General features: G+C 33.2%; 1 protein-coding gene across 1 annotated transcript; it reads right to left on the bottom strand.

Annotated features, from left to right (window-relative positions):
* Positions 1 to 481: 481 nt before the first annotated feature.
* On the bottom strand, positions 482 to 21,923 carry LOC123678756 (protein ELYS). The gene is made up of 32 exons (XM_045615945.1): positions 21,796 to 21,923; positions 21,535 to 21,687; positions 21,187 to 21,482; positions 20,985 to 21,129; positions 20,790 to 20,927; positions 20,465 to 20,703; positions 20,260 to 20,409; positions 19,864 to 20,134; positions 18,352 to 18,531; positions 18,086 to 18,279; positions 16,739 to 16,919; positions 16,541 to 16,684; positions 16,010 to 16,454; positions 14,926 to 15,037; positions 14,590 to 14,866; positions 14,141 to 14,473; positions 12,348 to 12,543; positions 11,984 to 12,230; positions 11,832 to 11,921; positions 11,104 to 11,572; positions 8,962 to 9,474; positions 7,284 to 7,817; positions 5,869 to 6,642; positions 5,248 to 5,445; positions 4,621 to 4,749; positions 4,238 to 4,519; positions 3,481 to 3,996; positions 1,129 to 1,329; positions 996 to 1,066; positions 850 to 937; positions 714 to 793; positions 482 to 652 (listed from the first exon to the last, which is right to left on the bottom strand). The coding sequence occupies exons 2-32, from the start codon at positions 21,620 to 21,622 to the stop codon at positions 587 to 589; spliced, it is 7,647 nt and encodes a 2,548-aa protein (XP_045471901.1). The 5' UTR covers positions 21,623 to 21,687; positions 21,796 to 21,923; the 3' UTR covers positions 482 to 586.
* Positions 21,924 to 22,283: the final 360 nt, after the last annotated feature.

The following is a 22,283-nucleotide window of genomic DNA, read 5'->3' as shown; positions in this document are numbered from 1 at the left end:
AAGTTTAATCGTTAAACAAGTTGTATATTCCGATATAATCGTATTGGTTTTTGCATGAATTTTGACTTTTACATATAAAAATTACTGAAAAAATAGCTGCTGTTTGACACTTCTGAATTACGATGTAAATGTTATATATTTTCTAAAATCACTGTTTGTTATTTGTTGAATTTTTGTTATAGTATGGACTAGCCTTTTGCAAAATGTTTTTTCTGCAAAACTTTCAAATCTGACACCATAAGGTAAAAATTGTACTGATAATTCATTTTTGAGAATTCTCTCATTTTAAAAATTTATTATCTATGGTTAGATTGTTAAATTTGTTCTTGTGCTGGTTTAATTGTAGTTGTGAAATTTTTATTGATTAAATTATAAACCTTTTGAATAAATTATTAAATAATCTTCCTCATTTCAACATTTTCTGGCAATTCAATCAACTTTTATTTCAGATGGCTATTTTCCAAGATAAACAAATAGTTTCAGTTCATTCTTATTTTATTTAAAAATTCACCTTAGTATTTATTAATATTGAAAAACTATAATTGAAAAATGAATACAACATCACACATCATTTGACCTTTATGAGTTACTGTTGAACATTTTTCTTTCCCCTTGTGTTTCTGGTATTTTGAGCTGGAGATCCATTAGCACCCTAAAAATAAAATTAATTTAAATTAACAAAAACAACACAGATGGACAGATTGAAAACTTGCCTCTAAATTTTCTTCCTTTATTCCTGGTAATATTGTTTTAGCCACAACCTTCCTTTTTCTTTTGTTAGAACTATTTGAATCTGAAAAAAAACGTCATTTTACTTAAATGTAATTGTTATACCTCAACTCCACCTACCATCACTTTTGGTGGTTGATTTCCTGCTTCTTGTAGATATCACTGAATTATCGGTATCACTACCATCACTTATATCAGGTGTTGGTTCCTATAAATAATAATGATTATTGAATCATAAAAAATAGAATAACAAAAAGTTAATTTACCTTTACTCGCCTAGTTGATTTAGATTCAGGTTTTTCTTCTGTTGATGTTGATCTCAACTTTCGTCTTGCGCCTGCAAAAAATTTAGAAATAGTGTAAATCATAATCACTATTTCTGTTAAACAAAAAACACACCTGTTTTCACTGGAGATTCGACTTTGCTACTTGTGCTCCTTCTCCCAGGTGATGACGCATTGGATGTAACACTTTTATCTGAAGCATTAGAATTGGTTCTACTGAGTCTTCTTGCAGGACGACCCACATTTGACCTTGGTGCACTTGCACTGGAGGATGGAGATGTGTCATTTAGTCTATTCTCTTGTGGATCAGGAGTACCTACATAAGGCAAAAACATTCTTGGAATTAATTTTTTGTTATTATGAGCTGGTAGATAATTTCATGGCATTTATTTTCCAAACATGATTTCCGGTATATGTCCGCCGCAGCTATGAGTTACATAGTTCATTCGATCAGTCCCAAGTTTTAACTACTTACTATGTTCATTTGGCTTTAACTCTTGCAGGATCTTAATTTTTTGGGCATTTAAGCCAAGATCCTCACGTAAAATTTTCCACGTAGTTGAAGGACAAAGGCCAACGAGTTGAGAACGGCGACGTATTGACATTTCGCCGTCTTCTTTAACGCTTCGTGCTACAGCAGCAATATTCTCTTCGCTACGCACATTTTTTCGTCTTGTTGTTGGTTTTAAATCGAGAAGAGTACCATTAGTGCGAAAACGACCAATAACTCTACGAATTGCTTGTTCACTAGGCCTATTATGTTGACCGTAAAATGGACGAAGTGCTCTATAAACATTGCGAATAGATTTATTTTTTTCCAAGTAAATTTCCACGATTTGTAAGCGCTGTTCTCGCGTTAAACGATCCATTATGAATCGTTAACCTTACTTAATAATAATACAGTTTGACATTTTCAACTGTCAAATCATAGAGAACAATGAGATGCATAGAATAACTGGTTTGTTTAAAAAGGAAATACAGATTTTAGACACTGCAAACATTCACAATAAATTACTATTCAGTTCATATGGAATATTCACTCAAATGAATGGAATATAATGGCAGACCATAGAATACAAAATATTATTGTTCTCTACTCAAAGTTCACGACAAGAGAACTGGGGGGATACTGAGGGTAATTACACGGTGTTCCTATTTTTGGAGATACAAATGAAAATGACAGATTTCCGGATCATTTCAAAAAAGAAGTCCTATAATATGAGTCGCCAAACATTTTGTTTTGAGATACATGTGTTAAAGTTTAAGTTTTTTTCTCGTATAACCTTCCCTCCACAAGATATTTGATTTGAATTGGTCATAGTCATTCCAGTTTAAAGTTTTCACCATGTAATTGATATGCTAATTTTGAATGCAAATCTACAGGGTGATATTTTTTCTGGAAGGATGCCTGCTTCCTTCCTCCAAAACTATATTTTGGTGAATGGCTGTTAGTTCAGAAAAATGTAGAAAAAACTCTGGTCCAGTACTACTTTTTGGTTTGTTATAGTTTTGTCGTATCTGCTATCGATTTCGAGAAAAAATCTCTAGTAATCCTCAGGAAAATTCAAATTATTAAAAAGATCCAGCTAGTAAGCTCTAATGAATGCATTAATTATGAGTTTTGGTATTTATTTACCCAATCTGTAGCGAAGATTAATGAATATTTGATAAACTGATATAAGCATCACAAAAAGTAAGACACACTAGAAACAAAATATTGAAAGCGAAGCGTTTGTGTGCTCATATTCATGAAACTTTTTTTCTCAAAATTATCCAAGTAATTTCTCATTTTCCTTCGTAACTCTAATTTGAGAACACCCAGTATAAGGTAAGAACAACAGAACTAGTAAAAAAAAAATTATTTTGAGTAATTTGGTTCAAACTTCTTTATCAAACTTCTTTTTTCAACATTACAGATATGAGTAAAAGATGTCGTAAAAAATTTTTGTTTCGATTATCCCCCCCCAAGAAAAAAAGATCTACGCCCTTGGTTCACAAGAGTCGAGAATTGAGAGAAATGTCAAATGTAAACGATGTATGCGCCATCTGAAATAGACGCGATCTCTCGAAATCAAGTAAGTATAAATCTGAAAAATCTCCCGTTTTGTCTTAAAGTTTTACAGGTATAAGTAGACACACCAGGTTTTCTATGCACCTAAGAGAACAACCGTTGAAACTTCTCATGCTAAAAAAACACCTGTTACAATGAAAAATGTTCATATTTGAAAGAACCAAAAAGCAGCAAACTTCAACACAATGTCCTAGACATCAAACTATTACTTTGGGCTTCACAATGCATTTTTTTTTGGTGAAGGAAATAATTTCGGGATTTGATAATTGTTATTTTGCTACAAAAGTCTTGTTCTAAAATGAAATAAGACATTTAACTTGTACCTTTACGCTATTTGAAGCTGAATAAATGTAATTTTGAACTGAGTAATATTAAAAAGAAAAGTGAGAAGATTACCTTTGGAATCAGTATTATCCAATGATTCAAAGGAGTCCTGTGTTTCTATAACAGACAAGTCAACTTTATCCAGAGACTGTTCTAAGATGACAGACTGCCTCCTTGTCAATCTTCTATTTGATGTATAAGTTTCCACCAAATCTTCTTTTGTTGTTTTGGTTATTCTTTTGCTGCCCTTTTGATCATCTTTACTACTACTCAAATCATTACTAGAAAAAGATTTCTTTTTACTTTTATCAATTAAAGTTATTTCTTTTGGAATTTCCTCTTCTCCACTATTTTGGATATCAACACTGGTACTTCTCAGTTTTCGTTTTGCTCTAAGAATTCCTGATGTTTTTAATGTACTTTCATTGCTTTCGCCCATTTCGGATTGTATTGACACGTCGAAACTTCTTGTTCGTTTACGTATATTATATTTTGGAGTTTCTACAAGTTGTTCTGAGGCTGGATTAGCTAATTCGACCTGATCGGAATCAAGCCTGGAACTTTGACTTGATCGTCTGGAAATGGAACCTAAAACATTTTGTAATAATTGATATGAGATAATTTCAAGCAAAATTTGTATAAATTAATATTTTAGTTCAGCATTTTCTCTTATAAGTGTCAAAAATTAGTTACCAGAAACACTTAACGTGTGTTTTGTCAATAATTTATTTCTGTACTAGGTAATAACACATACAACATAATTTATAAAAATGGGGTTAGGAGTTCATAATGATGTTATGTACAGATGATGAAATGTTTTAATTCTGACCTCTTCGTGAACCACTACTCTTCTGCAGGTCTGTATTATTTGTCTCATCCTTTTGCTCCAAAGAAACAGATTCATTTTGGGTCTCATTTTCCTGATCATCTAATAGTTTACTTGATCTTCTAGTCATCCTTCTAAGAGGTTTCTTATCTTGTACTGGTAATTCCTCTTCTTTTTTATTGTATTCGTCGGTATTTTCAGCTGCTGTCACGTCTTGTACAAGTATTGCAGTGTTAGGATCTTCATTTATAGTTTCTTCATTATTCGAATCAGAGACCAAAATAACTGAAATTTTTTCATTGATTAAGGGGTTTAAAAATCTTTCTATTGAACCATGATTTCTTTCCAAAAATTAAAATCTGTTTCATATAACAATAATGAATTACCTGAAGTTTCTATATTAGGATCTAGGGATGATGGTCCTACCAACATGGACATGATCCTGTCATCTGTCGCTTCAACATTCTCATCATCAGAAAGATCTCCATAAACCTGTTCACATATGTTATCTTCACCTGTAATGAACATTCATCATATTATAAAACTCTGAAAAGTTAATTTATAACAGAAATTTAAGATTCTCAACATGCATGGATAGTTTTCAATGAAAGCAAAATTCAGATATAAATATTTGGTAGTTCAAAAATGGTTGTTGCAACAAGATGTCTACATTTCCTATTATCCTGTTTTGGTACTCCAAATTTAAGTCAAATTAGAACACTTTTCTACGCAAAGATTATTTATATGTATGTAATTAATTTCACGGCATTCAGACAATTTTTCAATTCTGGAAAAAGTACCTCCCCGAGCGGGACTCGAACCTGCAACCATAGAATAACTAGTCCGATGCCCTGACCACTAAGCCACCGGACTAGAGCACTGTTGTCCTGCTTGGGAGGTACTTCTTCCAGAATTGAAAAATTGTCTGAATGCCGTGAAATTAATTTCATATATTAACACACAGACGTTAAAAATAAAAATAGATTTTCATGTGTATTTCAATATAATCTTACTTTGCTGTTGGTCTTCAATTTCAGCTTGTTTATCACTATTCATGAAGTCCTCATTTAAATCATGGGATGGTACTGTACATGTCTCACATTCCATTTCGTCAGAACTTGAGATTTCTATTACATTTGTATCAGGTTTCGAACTTTTAGTTGACCCATTGCTACTTTCTATATCACTGCCAGAGATATTTCTCTCGAAAACTGAAAAAAAGGTTGAAATTAGACGCCAGAAGATCCATATGGAGTAATCGTGGTAATATGGTATTAAAATATTATTTATATACGAAGGTATAAGAAAAGAAATTATGTTTATTTATTCATAAATTAGTCTAGATGAAAATTTAGTCTTTAAACAAAAATATTAAAAAATAGATATACTGGTTAACACCAAAGAAATATTTCCCATATTATTGTCCTGATAATTTGGCATAGCCCCTATTTCACTTATCCTTGGTCCCCTCAATCAAATATTTGGAAAAATCAGGAGCTATGAAACTGCAGTTTCTGATGTCTTTTACTCAATGGTAAAAGATATTTTCCATGAATAAATATTTCCAAATATTTGGTCTGCACACTCTCTGTTGTATCACTTCATTCTCTCAATATGCAATTATCGAATCTTACCTGTGGGTGTCATAGTTTCCTGCCTCAATAGATCCAATTCAGAAATGGTTTCATTTTCCCTTGTAGATTCCTCAAGTATAGCTTGATCTAAGTTTTCGTTGGTTGTTTCAATTGGTATTTTTTCTGGATTATTCTGTTCATATCCGTCATTTTGTTCATCGTGTTTACTAACAAGTGGAGATTCTTTCTCAATCAGTACTATAGTATTTATTGCAAGAATGTTTTTATCAATATTCTCTTCAGGTACTTCATTCTCATCAAAATCAGACGTAACACCTTCTTGTTTGTTTCTGAGGGCCACAGACTTTCTACATACTTCGATCAGTTCTTTCTCTTTCGGTAGTACTCCAAAGGCATTTTCTTCAAGAAAAGAGTCATAAGATGTACTTTGTTCATCAACATTTTTCCTGTTATCTTCTACCATATCAATATTATCATTGGAGATATCTTCTTCTACAATTGAAGCATCGTATGATGATACTATTTTTTTCAAAACACTATTTTCCAATACTCTTCTACTCAAAGGTTGCCTACATTTTACCTTGTTCAATTTAAGAATCTTTTCCGCACTACCAGTGCCCTTTATATCTTTAAAAGCCATAGTCTTTTCTGTTGGCAAATTTGGGGTTGAGACTTCATTATCTTTTTGTGATAATTGTTGACTACTTTCAGCAGATGAAGTTCGTTCTTCTGATAATCTTCTGGACATTCTTCTAGTTATTCTCGAAGGTGTTTGGACGCTTACCATACTTGGAGATTTTTCAGAAGACATTTCTGAAGGATAAATGTTTTCAAATTAAAAAGCAGTCAAAATTATATGAGAAAATGCGACTTGTCTGTTAGTGATTAGGAATCATTTCATCTGGATAAAAGAAGAACATAATAGTGACACTTATGACAAATGATTTGTAGATTGAGATTTCAGAGTGTAATGAAGTTTTTTCTGTAAAAATTTTGCATAAAAGTTTCTCATTTTCACTTCACTTCTTTATTCGATTTATATTTCTTGACCATTAATCATAAATGCCAAACTAATACGCAAAATTGCAAAGAAGCTTAATAATACTTAATGATCTAACATTATACCAAGAAATTTTTCAATTTTCATGATTACGTCCACAATTAATTTGTGGAGTTAGGAAAATGATACATGCATTGCCAAATTTAATAAAAGATGAATAAAACACCATGAAGATACTAAATATGGAAGTTAATCATTAAAAGTTTTCTTTATAGGAGCCAGAGTATGAAAACAATCAAATAGGTTCCAAGAGGAAAAAAAGAGAAGAGAAAGAAAAAGAGAAGAGAAAGAAAAAGAGAAGAGAAAGAAAAAGAGAAGAGAAAGAAAAAGAGAAGAGAAAGATTTGCAAGATAAGAAGAAATAGATGGAAAAATACAAGTACATTTATATTAACCTTTTTTGCTGCCAGCATATACACTAAGACGATGACGTTTACGTAAATCTCGGTAAAGATCTTCGGCAAAAGTATCACAAGGGGACTCTGCATTATCATCAAATTTATCATAGCTTTCTCCACTGGCTGAATCCAATGTGGTTTCTGCAATATAGCTTTTATCTGAATGTACAGTTTTGTTTTCTTTGGAGATCTCTGTTCTTTCTGTTTCCACAATATAGCTTTTATCTGAATATACAGTTTTGTTTTCTTTGGAGATCTCTGTTCTTTTTGTTTCCACACTATTGTCATTCGAGGCTAATCTATAAGAAGCATTCGTTGGCAACACTTCAACTAATGGTATGGTTTCTTCCATTAGAGTTTCTTCTATTTGTTGTTCCACACATCCAATTTCATTATTGATTTCTTCAGTTGTTTTTTGTGTTGAGTGTTGACTGTTTTCGAGAAATGAAATTCTATCTTCCAATGGTCTTCTGGATAATCTTTCTGTTATTCTCAAAGGCATATGGCCTCCGACTATACTTGAAGATATTTCTAGAGTACAAGCATATTTCAAATTAGAAAGCAATAAAAAATCGATACGGAAATAACCTGAATGAAAACATGCAAATTTGACACACAGGTTCAAGGAATGAAATAAAAATAAAAATAGTTATATTTCATTTATGAATTTAATACATAAGTAATTATAGACAATAAAAAAATCATTGCTTTTTGTTTAAAAAACGTGTACGTTTCACACATTTTTTACTTTTCAAGTCACTAGTTTAACCATATCAGCATTTCACAAAATATTTTCTGACAAAACTTACAACCTACTGATTTGACATCTCAAATATGCCACTGAGCACCAACGTTTAAATTTTTCAATACTGATTAAGATGAATAATGAGGGATTCATTTCTATTCCAAATGTTGAAATACACTGCGCAAAAGAATAAACGCACATTATGGAAATCTCAAATTTATTCTACAACTGAAGGTGTTCTCAATGATAATTATTTTTATCAGAATTATGCATGCATATGTTATCCACTTTCAACGTTCTTCTTCAATACAGATGTTTTTTCCCAGCAGGAATAAAAAAAGATGAGATTATCAGATTTTGAATGTATTGGCTCCATTCTGAAATCAGTTGTTCTCGATCAATTCTAGTGATCAATAGTTTTTCTTTCGTTTGATTTTCTACACTAGATCGCTATGCAACGCGAAACACGCAATTTGACCCAAGAGGAATGTGCCCAAGCGGTAGTTTTGCGAGAAGAAGGGTGGACATACACAAGAATTGCAGAAAGGTTTGGAGTTTCCCATACAAGTGTGTCCAGAATGTTGCAGCGATTCAGGGAGACAGGTATGAATGTCCGAAGACCAGGACAGGGTAGACCACGGGTAACAACTGCCATTCAAGAACGTTACTTGAGAGTTTCTTCGTTGAGACAACGGTTTGCAACCGCTCGCCTCGTTCAAAATCAATGTGCGTTAATTTTTTTGCGCAGTGTAGATCAGAGCTTGAAGAAAAAAGGGTTTGCCTATTTCGAAACTTCACAACCATCACAAATAATAATTAATTTCAGTGATACCAAATCCTATGTAATTAGCAATATGATTTTAGAGAAAATCTTTATAGAACTTTCAATAATCAAAGAAAGAAAACATACATTTTTTGCAAAACACTAACCTTTTTTTCTGTCTGTAACTTGACTAAGTCTATGACGTTTACGTAAATCTCGATACAGCTCTTCATCAAAAGTGTCAGCAACCCAACCAGAGGGAGACTCAACATTCTCATTTAACTCTTCACTGCTTTCCCCACTACCCGAATCTAGTGTAGCGTCTGTAGTTTGAGAATAAGTCCTATCTGAATGTTCTGTTCTGATGTAGGATGTTGTTTGAGTTGTTTCATGGCCTTCAACAACATTAGTAACGGTATGCTTTTCTTCAAATGACTCTGTTGTGGTTGTTTCCACACTACTGGCATTGGCCGTTAGTCTAGCAATCGTATTGGCTTCCAACACTTGTCGATTCAATGATTTCCTGAATTTGTTTCCCGAAAAAAGGGAGGGAGACGGTGTTTGCTCCTGAATTACTATCTGACTGTCACTACCACCTCTCTCCCTTTCGGTGACTGCTGAACCCCCACTCTTTCTCAATCTAGGGCTTGACCTAACAGGGGTGGTGTCAGATGATAATTCTGAAATGGAAATTTAACTACCTATATTCTAAATTGTCGCATTTGAAAATCCTCATGAATTGTATTACCCACATTTTATGTGGATAATTTGAGAGGATTTGAAACTATCAAATAGCATGTTGTGAATAAGATGCATAGTCTGGTGCGTCTACTTATGCCTGTGAAACTTTCAGACAAAACGGATGATTTTTTTTTTCAGATTTATACAGGGTGATTCACCGGGATGGCCTATTAGACGTTTATGGAAAACTAATCATAATTTTGAGCTGAAAATTTGCTTATTGGGGTTTGTGACAATGATCTTTCTCCCTAAGATTATCAAATCTCTACAACTTCCGGTTATACCGGAAACAGACTACTACTTCCTTATTTCAAATGGCACACCCAGTATATTATTGCATCATTAGATAGCTTTTTTGATGGCAATTTCGGCAATATACCATACCCTGGGTGAAAACTCAACGATTCATGAGTTAATGGGATTCTTATGAAAAAAATGGTGGCGATGAGGACTCACATTTTTTTGAATATTTCAGCAGAAAGTTTTTCCTCATTTGAAGTTCTTCCTCGATAACTCTTAAAGTATTCATTTTAGGTATAGGGTTTGCTTAAGTAACCCCCACTATTTTTGGACGTAGTATCGACTGAAATAATAAAAAATATAGGTTCTAATTTGAAAATCTTGAGTTTTGATGAATTTGAGTTGTCCAAGTTCATGATCCTCTTATAAACACCCTGTACATTTTTGGTCCAAGCTGAAAACAGTCTTAAAATACTACGTATTTGCGGAATAGAAAAGGAAAAAAAAATTTCGAAAAAAGCTCTTTCTGCTGAAATATTCAAAAAAATGTGAGTCCTCATCTCCACCTTGTTTTTCATAACAATCCCAATAACTCATGAACCGTTGAATTTTTACCCAAGGTATGGCATATTGCCGAAATTGCCATCAAAAAAGCTATCTAATGATGCAATAATATACTGGGTGTGCCATTTGAAATAAGGAAGTAGAAGTCTGTTTCCGGTATAACCGGAAGTTGTAGAGATCTGAAAATATTTTAGGGAGAAAGATCATTGTCTAAAACCCCGATATGCAAATTTTCAGCTCAAAATTATGATTAGTTTTCCATAAACGTCTAAAAGCCATCCGGTGAATCACCCTGTATCTACTTGATTTCGAGAGATCGCGTCTTTTTCAGATGGCGCATACATCGTTTATATTTGACATTTCTCTCGATTCTCGGCTCTCGTGACCTTTGGGTATAGAACAATAATATTTTATATTCTATGCTTGTAACAATAATCTATACTCTGTCAATATATTCCATTCATTTCATTGAAAATTCAATAGAAACTGAATTGTAATTTATTGTGAAAGTTTGTAAAGTCTAAAATCAGAATTTCATTTTTAAACGGCGCCAGACAGATAGCGGGAATTCGAAAATTTCTGAAGAGCGCCACCTTACAGAACTCTGGTGAAGCAGAACACCAAAGCAACAGGTGGATATCTCAAAAAGTCTGAAACCAAATCGTATCATTACACACACCAGGGATTCTATGCATCTTAGTTGTGAATGTGATATTCATTAATTTTGACGAGATGATAAAATTGAATCTTCAAATCTAACTCACTTTTGTAAGATTTTCTACCTCTAGGAGGAGAACTGGGCACACTGGAATCAGTTCCTTCTTTAGAAGTCGACGAAGGATCATAATCTACAAGTTTGACATGTTCAGCTTTACTGATAACTGCTGGTTTCACGGGTGATATTTTCGAAGTGAACTCTTCTGTTTCTTCTATACTGGCATTGCGTTTTTCCTCATTGCTCTTGTCCTTTGGTAGTTCCTCGATATTATTGAGTGAAGAATCGGGAGAATAATAGATATCATCAGTATCGGATACATTCTTCGGGGTGATGGACCGAGACAAACTTCTAGAGGAATTCTCAAAGGAAAGCGACTCATTACGTTCAGGAGTCTGACTGTCTCTTTCTGGATGGTTAATATTCAAAGATGAAGATTGTTCTTCAGATGATGTGGGCACGTCAAACCGTACAATAGAAGTGCGAGTAGATTTTCTACCGGATATAAATGATTTTTGCTGAAAATTGAAAAATTAGTCAATCCTTAGTGTCCTTATTATTATTACAAGTGATAATGAAAAGCACTACAAATTTTTCACAAAAGCTTGTTGTGTAAAATCAATCAAAAACACTGCAAATTTCCACAATAAAAAAATCAAAATAAGTTGAAAACAATAAATGAAGAAAAATGAGATGAAGGTGAAGTGATTTCACTGTAATTAAGTTTCATCTGATATGATTTGCATTCAAGGTAAACTATTGAATATTGATATTTACCTCAACTGGTCGAGATGGTGTATTTGATGAACCACTTGTGATATTTGGTGATAGCATACTTTTAAAATCTCTGTTGTATGATTCTCTCACCTGTATTCATAAATTACGTAAATTCGATAGTTTGAAAATCATAAATCATGTAAAATTCTTACCTTCAAGATACTTGTCGGAGTTGATGTGATATCTTTGGATAGTTTTTCAATAGGAGTCAAGTAACTTCTATCCTTTCGCACTATTATGGGAGTACTGAGTATTGAAGAATTCGATTCAATATTTGATTTGTATAGTTGAGGAGGAGAGGAAAAACTCAATCTTGATCTTTTTGGAGGGGATGGCCCATCGTCTTCTTCATCCTCTTCATCGTTCACAACTTGTGGAATGATGACTTGTACTGATGATCTGAAGTAATAATTCACATATGGATGGTAGTTAGTTATCAATCATTTTCAATATTAAATAGGGTATTCAAAGAATTTCAATGAAAATATAAAAAGTGTTCTTTTCTGAGTAACTTACCTTCTATTAACTGGAATTCGGGTTGGTGTTCTCAAAAACGGAATTTCTTCTGTTGTCGCATTCCATAAAGAAACATTCTGACTTTCATTAAATGTAAGTTTTGCCTTTGCTAAAGAGGCCAAAATCAGTGATGATTTATATTCAGTTGGTTCCTTGGCTTTATGGACACATACTGATATAGGATCTGGTTTTGATACTAAAATCAATTAATAATAATTGAATCACTGGACAATGATTAATTCCTATAGTATCAAGACAACCATAAATAATTGAAAAAAAAAAATACCAAATTCATTCTAAATCAGATAAGAATTGTATAAGTTAAGGGTTGTTACAAGGATTTGTGATAACACAGGCTAGCAGATAGATATGAAACTGGAGCTGTACAGAAAAGTCTAAAATTCATTTAGAAATTGAAAAAAATTGTTGGCAGATTCTTACTTCTAGGAAGAATAATTTTTCCTAAGACATTATTCCTAAGAGTACCGTAGCATATTACAAGCTCATTTTGAGCTGTGCTATTAGGCCAATTGAAAAGTTCCCGGTCTGATGCACAGATGGTGGCGCTAGTATTAAATCCATATGATTTTTAGTTAGTACCAATCTTTGAACGATACATTTCAAACTTTTACAGCAGCCCGATCATTAGTTTGTGAGATATTACGTTGTGAGTGTAGCTACTTTTGTTATTTTAAAAAAGGGGAGAAAAAAAGAATTTCTTGTGCTGATAAAATATTGCTTTTTGAAAGGAAAAAATAACACTTGAAGCAAAATCTTGGCTTGATGAAGAGTTTTCGGGGTATGCACCAGGAAAATCAATAATCATTGATTGGTATACTAATTTTAAACATGGTGAAATGAACGAAGACGGCGAACGCAGTGGACGCCCAAAAAAAGCTGTCACCAACGAAAAAATCAAAAAAGTTCACAAAATAATTTTGAATGACCATAAAGTGAAGTTGATCGAGATAGCAGACATTGTGAAGATATCATTTGAACGTGTACATTATATCATTCACGCATATTTGCACATGAGAAAGCTGTGTGCAAAATGTGTGCCGCGCGAGCTCACAATCGATCAAAAGCAACAATGTGTTAATGATTCTGAGCAGTGTTTGAAGCTGTTTAAGTGCAATAAACCTGAATTTCGATATGTAGCAATGGATGAAACATGGCTCCATCATTTCACTCCGGAGTCCAATCGAAAGTCAGCTGAGTGGACTGCACACGATGAACCGAATCCAAAGCGAGGAAAAACACAATAGTCGGCTGGCAAGGTTATAGTATCAGTATAATATTCATTGATTACCTCCAAAAGGGCCAGACCATCAACAGCGATTATAATATAGCGTTATTGGTTGTTTTAAGGATGAAATCGTTAAAAAAACCCCATTTGAAGAAAAAAAAGGTGCTGTTTCATCAAGACAATGCGCCGTGTCACAAAATTGCATGAATTGGGCTTCGAATTGCTTCTACATCCACCGTATTCGCCAAATCTGGCCCCCAGCGACTTTTTCCTGTTCTCAGAGCTCAAAAGAATGCTCGCTGGAAAGAAATTTAGCGCCATTGAAGAAGAAATCGCCGAAACTGTGGCCCATTTTGAAGCGAAAGACAAATCGTACTACAAAAATGGTATCAAAAAGTTGAAAGATAGCTATAATCGCTGTATCGCCCTCGAAGGCAACCATGTTGAACAATACAATCGAATTTTGCCAAAAAAATGAGTTTTACTATGATATACTGGGGACTTTTCAATAGGCCTGTTAATATCATTTGATCGGAATTGTGCTCACCTTCTTTCCATATCGTAGGGTTAGGTTCTTTCGTACAACTCTCAATGAACTGATAGCTAACTGTTGGTAAGAATTTCTTGTAGGTGTGAACAATTTGATCACGCGCTTTCATGTTCAATCGGCTGAATAAACCTTTTTTCATTGGATCATCCTCACACGCCTGATAGGTTTTGAAGGCTTCTATATAATGAGATCTCTGCATAAAATAGGTTATTTTCAAATCGGCAGCTTCGGGATGCTTGACATCATCCAAATATTTCAAAAATTGCTTTTCCTCTTCATTGGATAGATTCCTATAAATTATACTGTGCAATCGTCCATAATTGCTGCATTCTGAAAATTGTTATAGTAGTTTCAATATCATTAAAATGATTATTAGAAAAAAAAAAGGTGTTTCCAAATGATAAATAAATAAAAATAATAAAACAAGTCACAATTTATGTAGTTACCTGTGAAAAGATGTCGAATAATTTTTTCGGATGATGTATAATTCTTGAAATTTTTTTCAAGATAAAATGCTTCGTCTAACATATTGTTGGAAATGAAAAGACTGAGAGCACATAAAATATCTTCATCGTCCAAAATAGGTGGCTTCCTAACCGTCATATACAGCAAAGCGAGGTTATGTTGTTCTTGGATGAGTAAAGACTTAATAGCTATTTTATGGTGCCAATCTTTCAAGTCATCTTGATTAACCATTGGGTCCAGAAGAGATTCTATAGCTGGCTGAGGGAAATTTGAAAAAAATGAATTTGGTGTTGTTATATTCTAATTAAATAACTTACGTGAGCTTCACCATGATCTAATTGCCAAAACGCTTGTGTAATTTTGATGAAACTAGGAATAACTTTGAACACCGATGGAAATTTTACTAAATGGGTGGCAACCGACTTATATCTAAAACAGATAAACGGTTAGAAAGATTTCATTTGTTTTTGGCGAACATCATGAAGTCACCCAAAGTTTCATAAACACATCAGCAAAATCAAGGAAAAGAAAAAAATCTCAACGATGTTTGTTGTAGTTTATTTTATTTTAAAAATAATTGCTAAAATTTGCCAAAAGGTTCAAAAGAAAATGAACTGAAAATTTCATTTAATTTTCTCCATTCCCCTAATTTTGCCAGTGTGTTTCGGTTTCTTCTAGGACAGAAAATTTAGGGTATGGTCCGTATATCGCCAAGAATTTCAGAGCGGTTACAAGTGGTTTTCAATGTGTCAGGAAACCTGCTTCGTATTTACGGACCACTTGACACTTGTCAATGGTCAACTAAATTTTTTATTGACAGAATTTTGCAGGTTATAAATGGTTGATCTCTTTTAATTTGTAAATAACTAATAGTTCTTGATGGCTCTGAAGAGTATTTGTTTCATAATTAAAATAATAAAGTTTTGGAGTGTTAGATGTCATGGAAAATATTCATAAACAATAATCTGAAAATTGAAATGACAATTGCCAACCGAAGTGGGCGTGGTTACCGAATCTAACCAGAATAAAAGTACGGTTGCTCTGGTGACAGATAACTCACCGAAATTTGAGGAAATAGTCACTGGTTTTTGAGGAATATGACATTTACGAACCACCAATTTACTAACCATAGAAACCAAGGTGATATACGGATTAAAAAAAACATTGATATTAAGCTTAAGTTGTACCTGAAAAATTTATTTTGTTTAGTTTAACGTTGTTTTGAATATTTTATAGTATTTTATGATTATTTTTTGTATATTGGTAAATCCTTGTCACCAGTACTTGTACTGTATTAGAGGTCAAGAATAAAGAAGTAAACAAACAAATAAATAAATAAATAAAAACCCAAACATTACAGATAAAAAGTCAGTAGTCATAGTAAAGTGAATAAAAACTTACTGTATATCCAGTATCCTCGCCAAATCTAATAGGAGATAAATGATCACTGAATGTTTATTACATACTTCAACACCATCTAGCAAATATGTGCGTAAAAGAGCTTGAAACGATCTCGGTGGATAGAAACCATCTCCACCATCTTTTTTCCAGTCTTTACCCAAACGTTCACCGCCACATTCTTCTTTTATCAAGTCGTCTATAAAGAGTATACTTTTCTTCGATGAAAATTTGTTACTTATGGCAAGCATTAGTTCAGCCCTGCGTTTCCTGTAATACTCTTCTAATTCTTTCACTGGATAAGGAGCTCTGATTTTATCTTCGTGCGCTATGGTATCAGAGCCAAGTGGCGTATATTCAGGTAGAAGGCCAACGTTGAAAAACCATTGCAAAACATCGAAATATACCTCAATCATCTGCAGATTTTTACACTGTTCCAATATCGTATCTTGAAAAAAATTAACAATGATTAGTTTTATGCAATTATCGGACAAAAATTGGTAATATTTTAAAAAACACTTATGGTCAACTCACCTTTATTAGTCAAATATTTAGAATATTTGTTCAATATGAATGAAAATACAAAAGCAATGTTCTTGATCTGTCTGATACAATTACTGAGTACACTTATGGCATTTGCATCTAATTTATCGTCTGAATAATCAAATAGCGGCACACCTGAAAAGCAAAACATATACAAAAAATATTCTAGAGACATTTTCAATTTCTTACATAAATAATCACATTTTCTTTTCAATGTGATGGCTCTTCGAAAAGCCCAAGAAATAAGTAAATCTAAGGAACAGCCAGCTGAAGAAAAGCTACCATTTGCCCACTCCGATGCACATTTACATAACCAGCTGGTTAATTGTTGTTCTAGTGCAACATTCAAGATAACTTCCCTTTGATTATTCTGAAAAAAGGACACCAATAGAAGGAAATAATGCAATGAGAGAGGAATATTGAACATGAAACGCTAAAATTTTTACACAAATAGTAATTATTATTTCATATACAGGGTGGCCATTTGAAAACGAAACAGACGAGATTACAGACGAAATAAAGTTTTTCGATAGAAATGCTCGGACAGGTCGATTTCTGTTTCGAGGGGGACAACTTAAGATGTAGGTTACGGACACATAGCGCTTCAACCCTTGCTGCTACAACCCCCACCCCCAATTTTTCAATAGGGAAGATGGGGTGAGTGATACCTCAATTTAAAGGTATTTTTATACTGATTTCAGCACAGTAATTGTTTTTTCATTTTATGCATTAGTTCTCGAAATATTCATGCGTTAGTTAGTTAGGAAGGAGTCATGGTTGTTTTGAAGCTCAAAATGTCGATTTTTCACAAAACACTACAAGTGCCATGAAAACACCACTTCATTCTCAAATACTTAGTTAAGAATATTTCGAGAACTAATGCATAAAAAGAAAAAACAATTACTGTGCTGAAATCAGTATAAAAATACCTTTCAAATGAGGTATCACTCACCCCATCTTCCCTATTCAAAATTTGGGGGTGAGGGTTGTAGTAGCAAGGGTTGAAGCGCTATGCGTCCGTAACGTACATCTTAAGTTGTCCCCCTCGAAACAGAAATCGACCTGTCCGAGCATTTCTATCGAAAAACTTTATTTCGTCTGTAATCTCGTCTGTTTCGTTTTCAAATGGCCACCCTGTATAATGGTTTTAACATATGTGCGTTAATTTATAAAATTAATTTCACGACATTCAGAAAATTTTTCAACTCTGGAATAATTGCGGAGAATCTTCAGCTTACTTGGTGGCTTAGTGGTTAGAGCATCAGACTGGTTATTCGGAGGTTGCAGGTTCGAGTCCCGCTCAAGGGGGTTCTTTTTCCAGAGTTTAAAAATTGTCTGAATGTCTGAATTATTATTATTCAGACATTTACTGGAAGGGCTGAAGAAATGCTGAGATATTTAGCATTTTTTCCATATTTAATGTTTTCTTTTTCTATATAAAATATATATCCAATACTGAGAAATGAATAAGTTCTATTTTCTATTCTTCTACTGATAGAAGAAAGATGGAAATATTTTAAATTTAAAGCTACTCACCAGAGTGGTAACAGCTAAATTTGTGTTCACTTCCACAAATAATGGAGTAAGTCCTAAAGTAACAATTTCCTGGTAAGTATCTGATGGTCTTATCAAACATAGTGGTCCAGAAGTTTGCAACTGGCTCAATAAGGCTTTTTGGACTCCTTGGCACTGAATATTTACAATCTTATGCTCCAGTAAACAGGAGGTTTCTAAAGCATAAAGAGTTTGGTAAAAATTTGAAATTCTGAAGAGTGATACTTTAAATGATCTTAAAAACTTACCAAATGATAAAGATGATGGATAGTAATGTTCCTCTAATTTTTGTGTACCTATGAACTGCTGTATTGTCTTCTTGTGCAAATTGAGATCGAGCACTTCTGCTCCATTTGTGTTTGTATTTGTTAAATCAGATACACACAGTGTTATCATGTAACTTGAGCAGTCGTCAGAAGTAGAAGAATCTAAAACATGATTTTCAAACATAAATTATTTCACATTACTATTTTAATACCTAATAAATAAATTAAATATGATATGATGTTTGAGAAAGAAGCTGTTAATTTTTACAGTTAGAATCAGGGTATCTTTTTCTTATTTATCACTTTTTAGATAAATTCAATTAGTCTCTAGATCAGCATCTCTTTGTCTGATAACTGAATAATTTTCTATTTTCTTGTAAAGGGTGTTTTTTTTTGAAGCTATAGAACTTTAAATTGCAATAAAACAATGATGGATTATTCAATTGACATGAATTTCATTTTTCCGCAAGATAATCTTGTGGCATTACATTTTAAATATGATTTCTGGCATATGGCCGCCACGGCTGGCTCGGATCTAGTCCAATCTGGACGTCCAATTTTTGATGACTTTTTCCAACATTTGTGACCGTATATCGGCAATAACACAGCGAATGTTGTCTTCCAAATGGTCAAAGGTTTGTGGCTTATCCGCATAGACCAATAACTCTACATAGCCCCACAGAAAGTAGTCTAGCAGTTCTGAATCACAAGATCTTGGAGGCCAATTCACAGGTCCAAAACGTGAAATTAGGCGGTCACCAAACGTGTCTTTCAATAAATCGATTGTGGCACGAGCTGTGTGACATGTTGCGCCGTCTTGTTGGAACCACAGCTCCTGGACATCATGGTTGTTCAATTCAGGAATGAAAAAGTTAGTAATCATGGCTCTATACCGATCACCATTGACTGTAACGGTTTGGCCATCATCGTTTTTGAAGAAGTACAGACCAAAATAATCATTGGTCTGTACTTCTTCCATCAAGCCCATCAAGCGCACCAAACAGTCAGTTTTTCTGGATGTTACGGTGTTTGGACATACACTTGAGGATTAGCTTCACTCCAAATGCGGCAGTTCTGTTTTTTGACGTAGACATTCAACCAAAAGTGCGCTTCATCGCTAAATAAAATAAAATGGACGTAGTGCGTGATACGTATTCTGCACGGAACCATTATTTTCGAAATAAAATTGCACTATTTGCAAGCGTTGTTCAGGCGTGAGTCTATTCATGATGAATTGCCAAACCAAACTGAGAATAAATCACTTGACAGCTGTTAAATCGGTCGCCATCTCGAACAGTAATGCCAACTTAAAGTTATATACCTCAAAAAAAAACACCCATTATTATCAAATTATGGGGACAATATGTCAAAAAAAAATCTTTTTTCAGGAGAAATAAATTATTACTATAACAATAATGTAAGACAGGTAAAAATTGTTTCCTTATTTCTAGAACATTTTTCTTAAAAACTGATATTTAAAAAAAAATAACTCACTAGGCATTTGTGCTTTATACCACTGATTCAGATCAAACATGGACATATAAGTGAATTGTCCTCTTTCACAGGATGCTTTCCATGCAATAATACAGAGGGAGAGTGCATCTTCAGAGCCATCGTTAACACTTATTTCACTATTGGTGGATGCATTTTTCAGAATCAAAGATTCCAATCTCAAACACTTTCCGCCTATTGGTGACTTCACATTAGACATATCATTGCCCAAGCCAAGCTCTCTTTGGAAACGAACAGTGCAATATTGGAAATTCTAAAAAAAAAAATAAAATAAAAAACATAGAGCTTACGTTACTAGCATAATTATGATACTTCTTCAGCTCAACGATATATTCCTTCTGTGTTGAATATGCTAGTTCAAAATAAATAGGTGTTTACCTCATAAAGAAGACCATAGTTCTCATGGAATTCCTTAGATTCATAACACAAGGCGAACATCACCAAATAAGGTAGTTTATAAGATTCTAAATCTTCAGTACTATAAACAGCCCAAACATAACAGAATGCTCTAGGATCATCAGCGGGTTCCTAAAAAAAATTAATTAACAATATCAGCTGTTAACTTAAATAGTTCAAGTCTAACCTGAATGGCAAATTTAATTATTGGTATATGTTCTTGACAAACTGGTGACGTATAAACTAATTCCATACACATAAGATTCCACAATTGATAAGCCCCAAAGTTATATCCGATCAAAATCGAACCTAGTTGTGGACAGTAGTGGAGAGCACTAACTAGAACTTCCTCCTTATTAACATGAACACAGTCACTTCCATCTGGCTTTTTCAAAACGAAATGTTCTGTTTTTTTTCTATATACCACTGTAGGATTGAATAAGTTATATCAATAGGGAGTTCATATTTTTGATAAAAATAACTAATTGCAAGTAAAAGAATAATTAACTCACCATTGAGAAAAATTGCTAAATGTGATTCATTAGATAATGCTATCTTTTTATAATTTTCTATATCTAACAGATTTTCTGGCGTTATGACATGCATCTGGCAAGGATTCAACTCATCTCTAGTATCAAATGCATTGAAACCTAAAAAACATTCAAGCTAATTCTTCAACGTATTTCTCATAATATATATTAATATACCTTCATAACATAACTGCCTACATATATCTAACATATAAACATTTCCTCCAACTGTGCCAACAGCAAGTACACCATCAAAATTTCTTAGAGGTCCTGACAAACTGAACAAGTCTTGTCCTCTATCAATAACATGTACATTGGTTATCTTGAAAACAAAAATTAAACTATCGAATACAATGTTGGTTTATGGTTGACCACTCACATGTTCAACAATTTGAATAGCTCTGATTACTTTCGATCCAACAAAATCAAAAATACATATGATTCCTCCTCTAGTCTCACAATTTAAAGATATTATCAAATGGGGTTCTCGTCCATTAGGTCTCTGAATCTCCTCAACATTATTTATCTCTACAGAATCATCTTGTAGTGTATTACCAAAATCCCATGAGCCCACCCTTGAACCATTCTTGCAATTTACTACCACAACTCTCGACTTTCTTACAATCCAAGCATAATTTAGATTGGATAAAATTCCTCCAAAAGTCTCTGGTATCTCTGAAATATATATAGTGAAATTTTCTTGTAAGTGAAGTATGTTAAAACTTACTTGTTGACTCTTCGCTGGGATATTTATTATATAGAAATTGCAGAGTTTCTTTATGCAAATTGTAATCTTTAGATATACAAAACGACATAATTATTTATGTGTGTTTAAAACATAAGAAATATCAAGAATTGAAACCTTAGCAGGTCAATAAGGCTAAAAAATAGAATTTGTATTATTAGTTTAACATTTTTAACGAATTATTGATTCAATGAATACACATCTCAAGTTGAAATATTTATAAGTAGGAGAATTCCTGAGTACCTGGCATTTATTGTTTATTAATTATACTGAAAATCATTTCAAAAAACTTGAACGGCTAAACAAATCATCGACTTATAGGTTAAGTCACAGATAATTTTGGTAGATTATCTCATTGGTTACTCTTTTGCATTATTTTAGGTTGATTGTTATGTAGTTCTGAAAGCACTATTTTTCTTATTCCTCTGTTTTTGATGTGCTTGGCTCAGAAAATCTATTTTTTTTTTGTGTCATTCTTCTAGAATACGCAATAGGTTCAACCTCTATTTCTATTTATATATTCAAATGGAAACAAATTCTGGGTTTTTGGCAAGGGATTTCCAATTTGAGAATTTCCTTGCAGAAATTACAAGATTGAATATCTTGTAGTTTGGACGAGTCATTTTCAAAGCTTGAACAAACACTAAAACATTCAACTGTAATATATATGGAAACAGTTGATTTTATAACATTTCAATAGGACTTCTTTGTGTGGAATGATTCAAGCTTCG

Source organism: Harmonia axyridis, chromosome 4, assembly GCF_914767665.1.
Source record: "Harmonia axyridis chromosome 4, icHarAxyr1.1, whole genome shotgun sequence".
Taxonomy (NCBI): Eukaryota; Metazoa; Arthropoda; class Insecta; order Coleoptera; family Coccinellidae; genus Harmonia; species Harmonia axyridis.
Note: the sequence above shows the minus strand (reverse complement) of the source record. Positions and strands in the feature narration are given on the sequence as shown.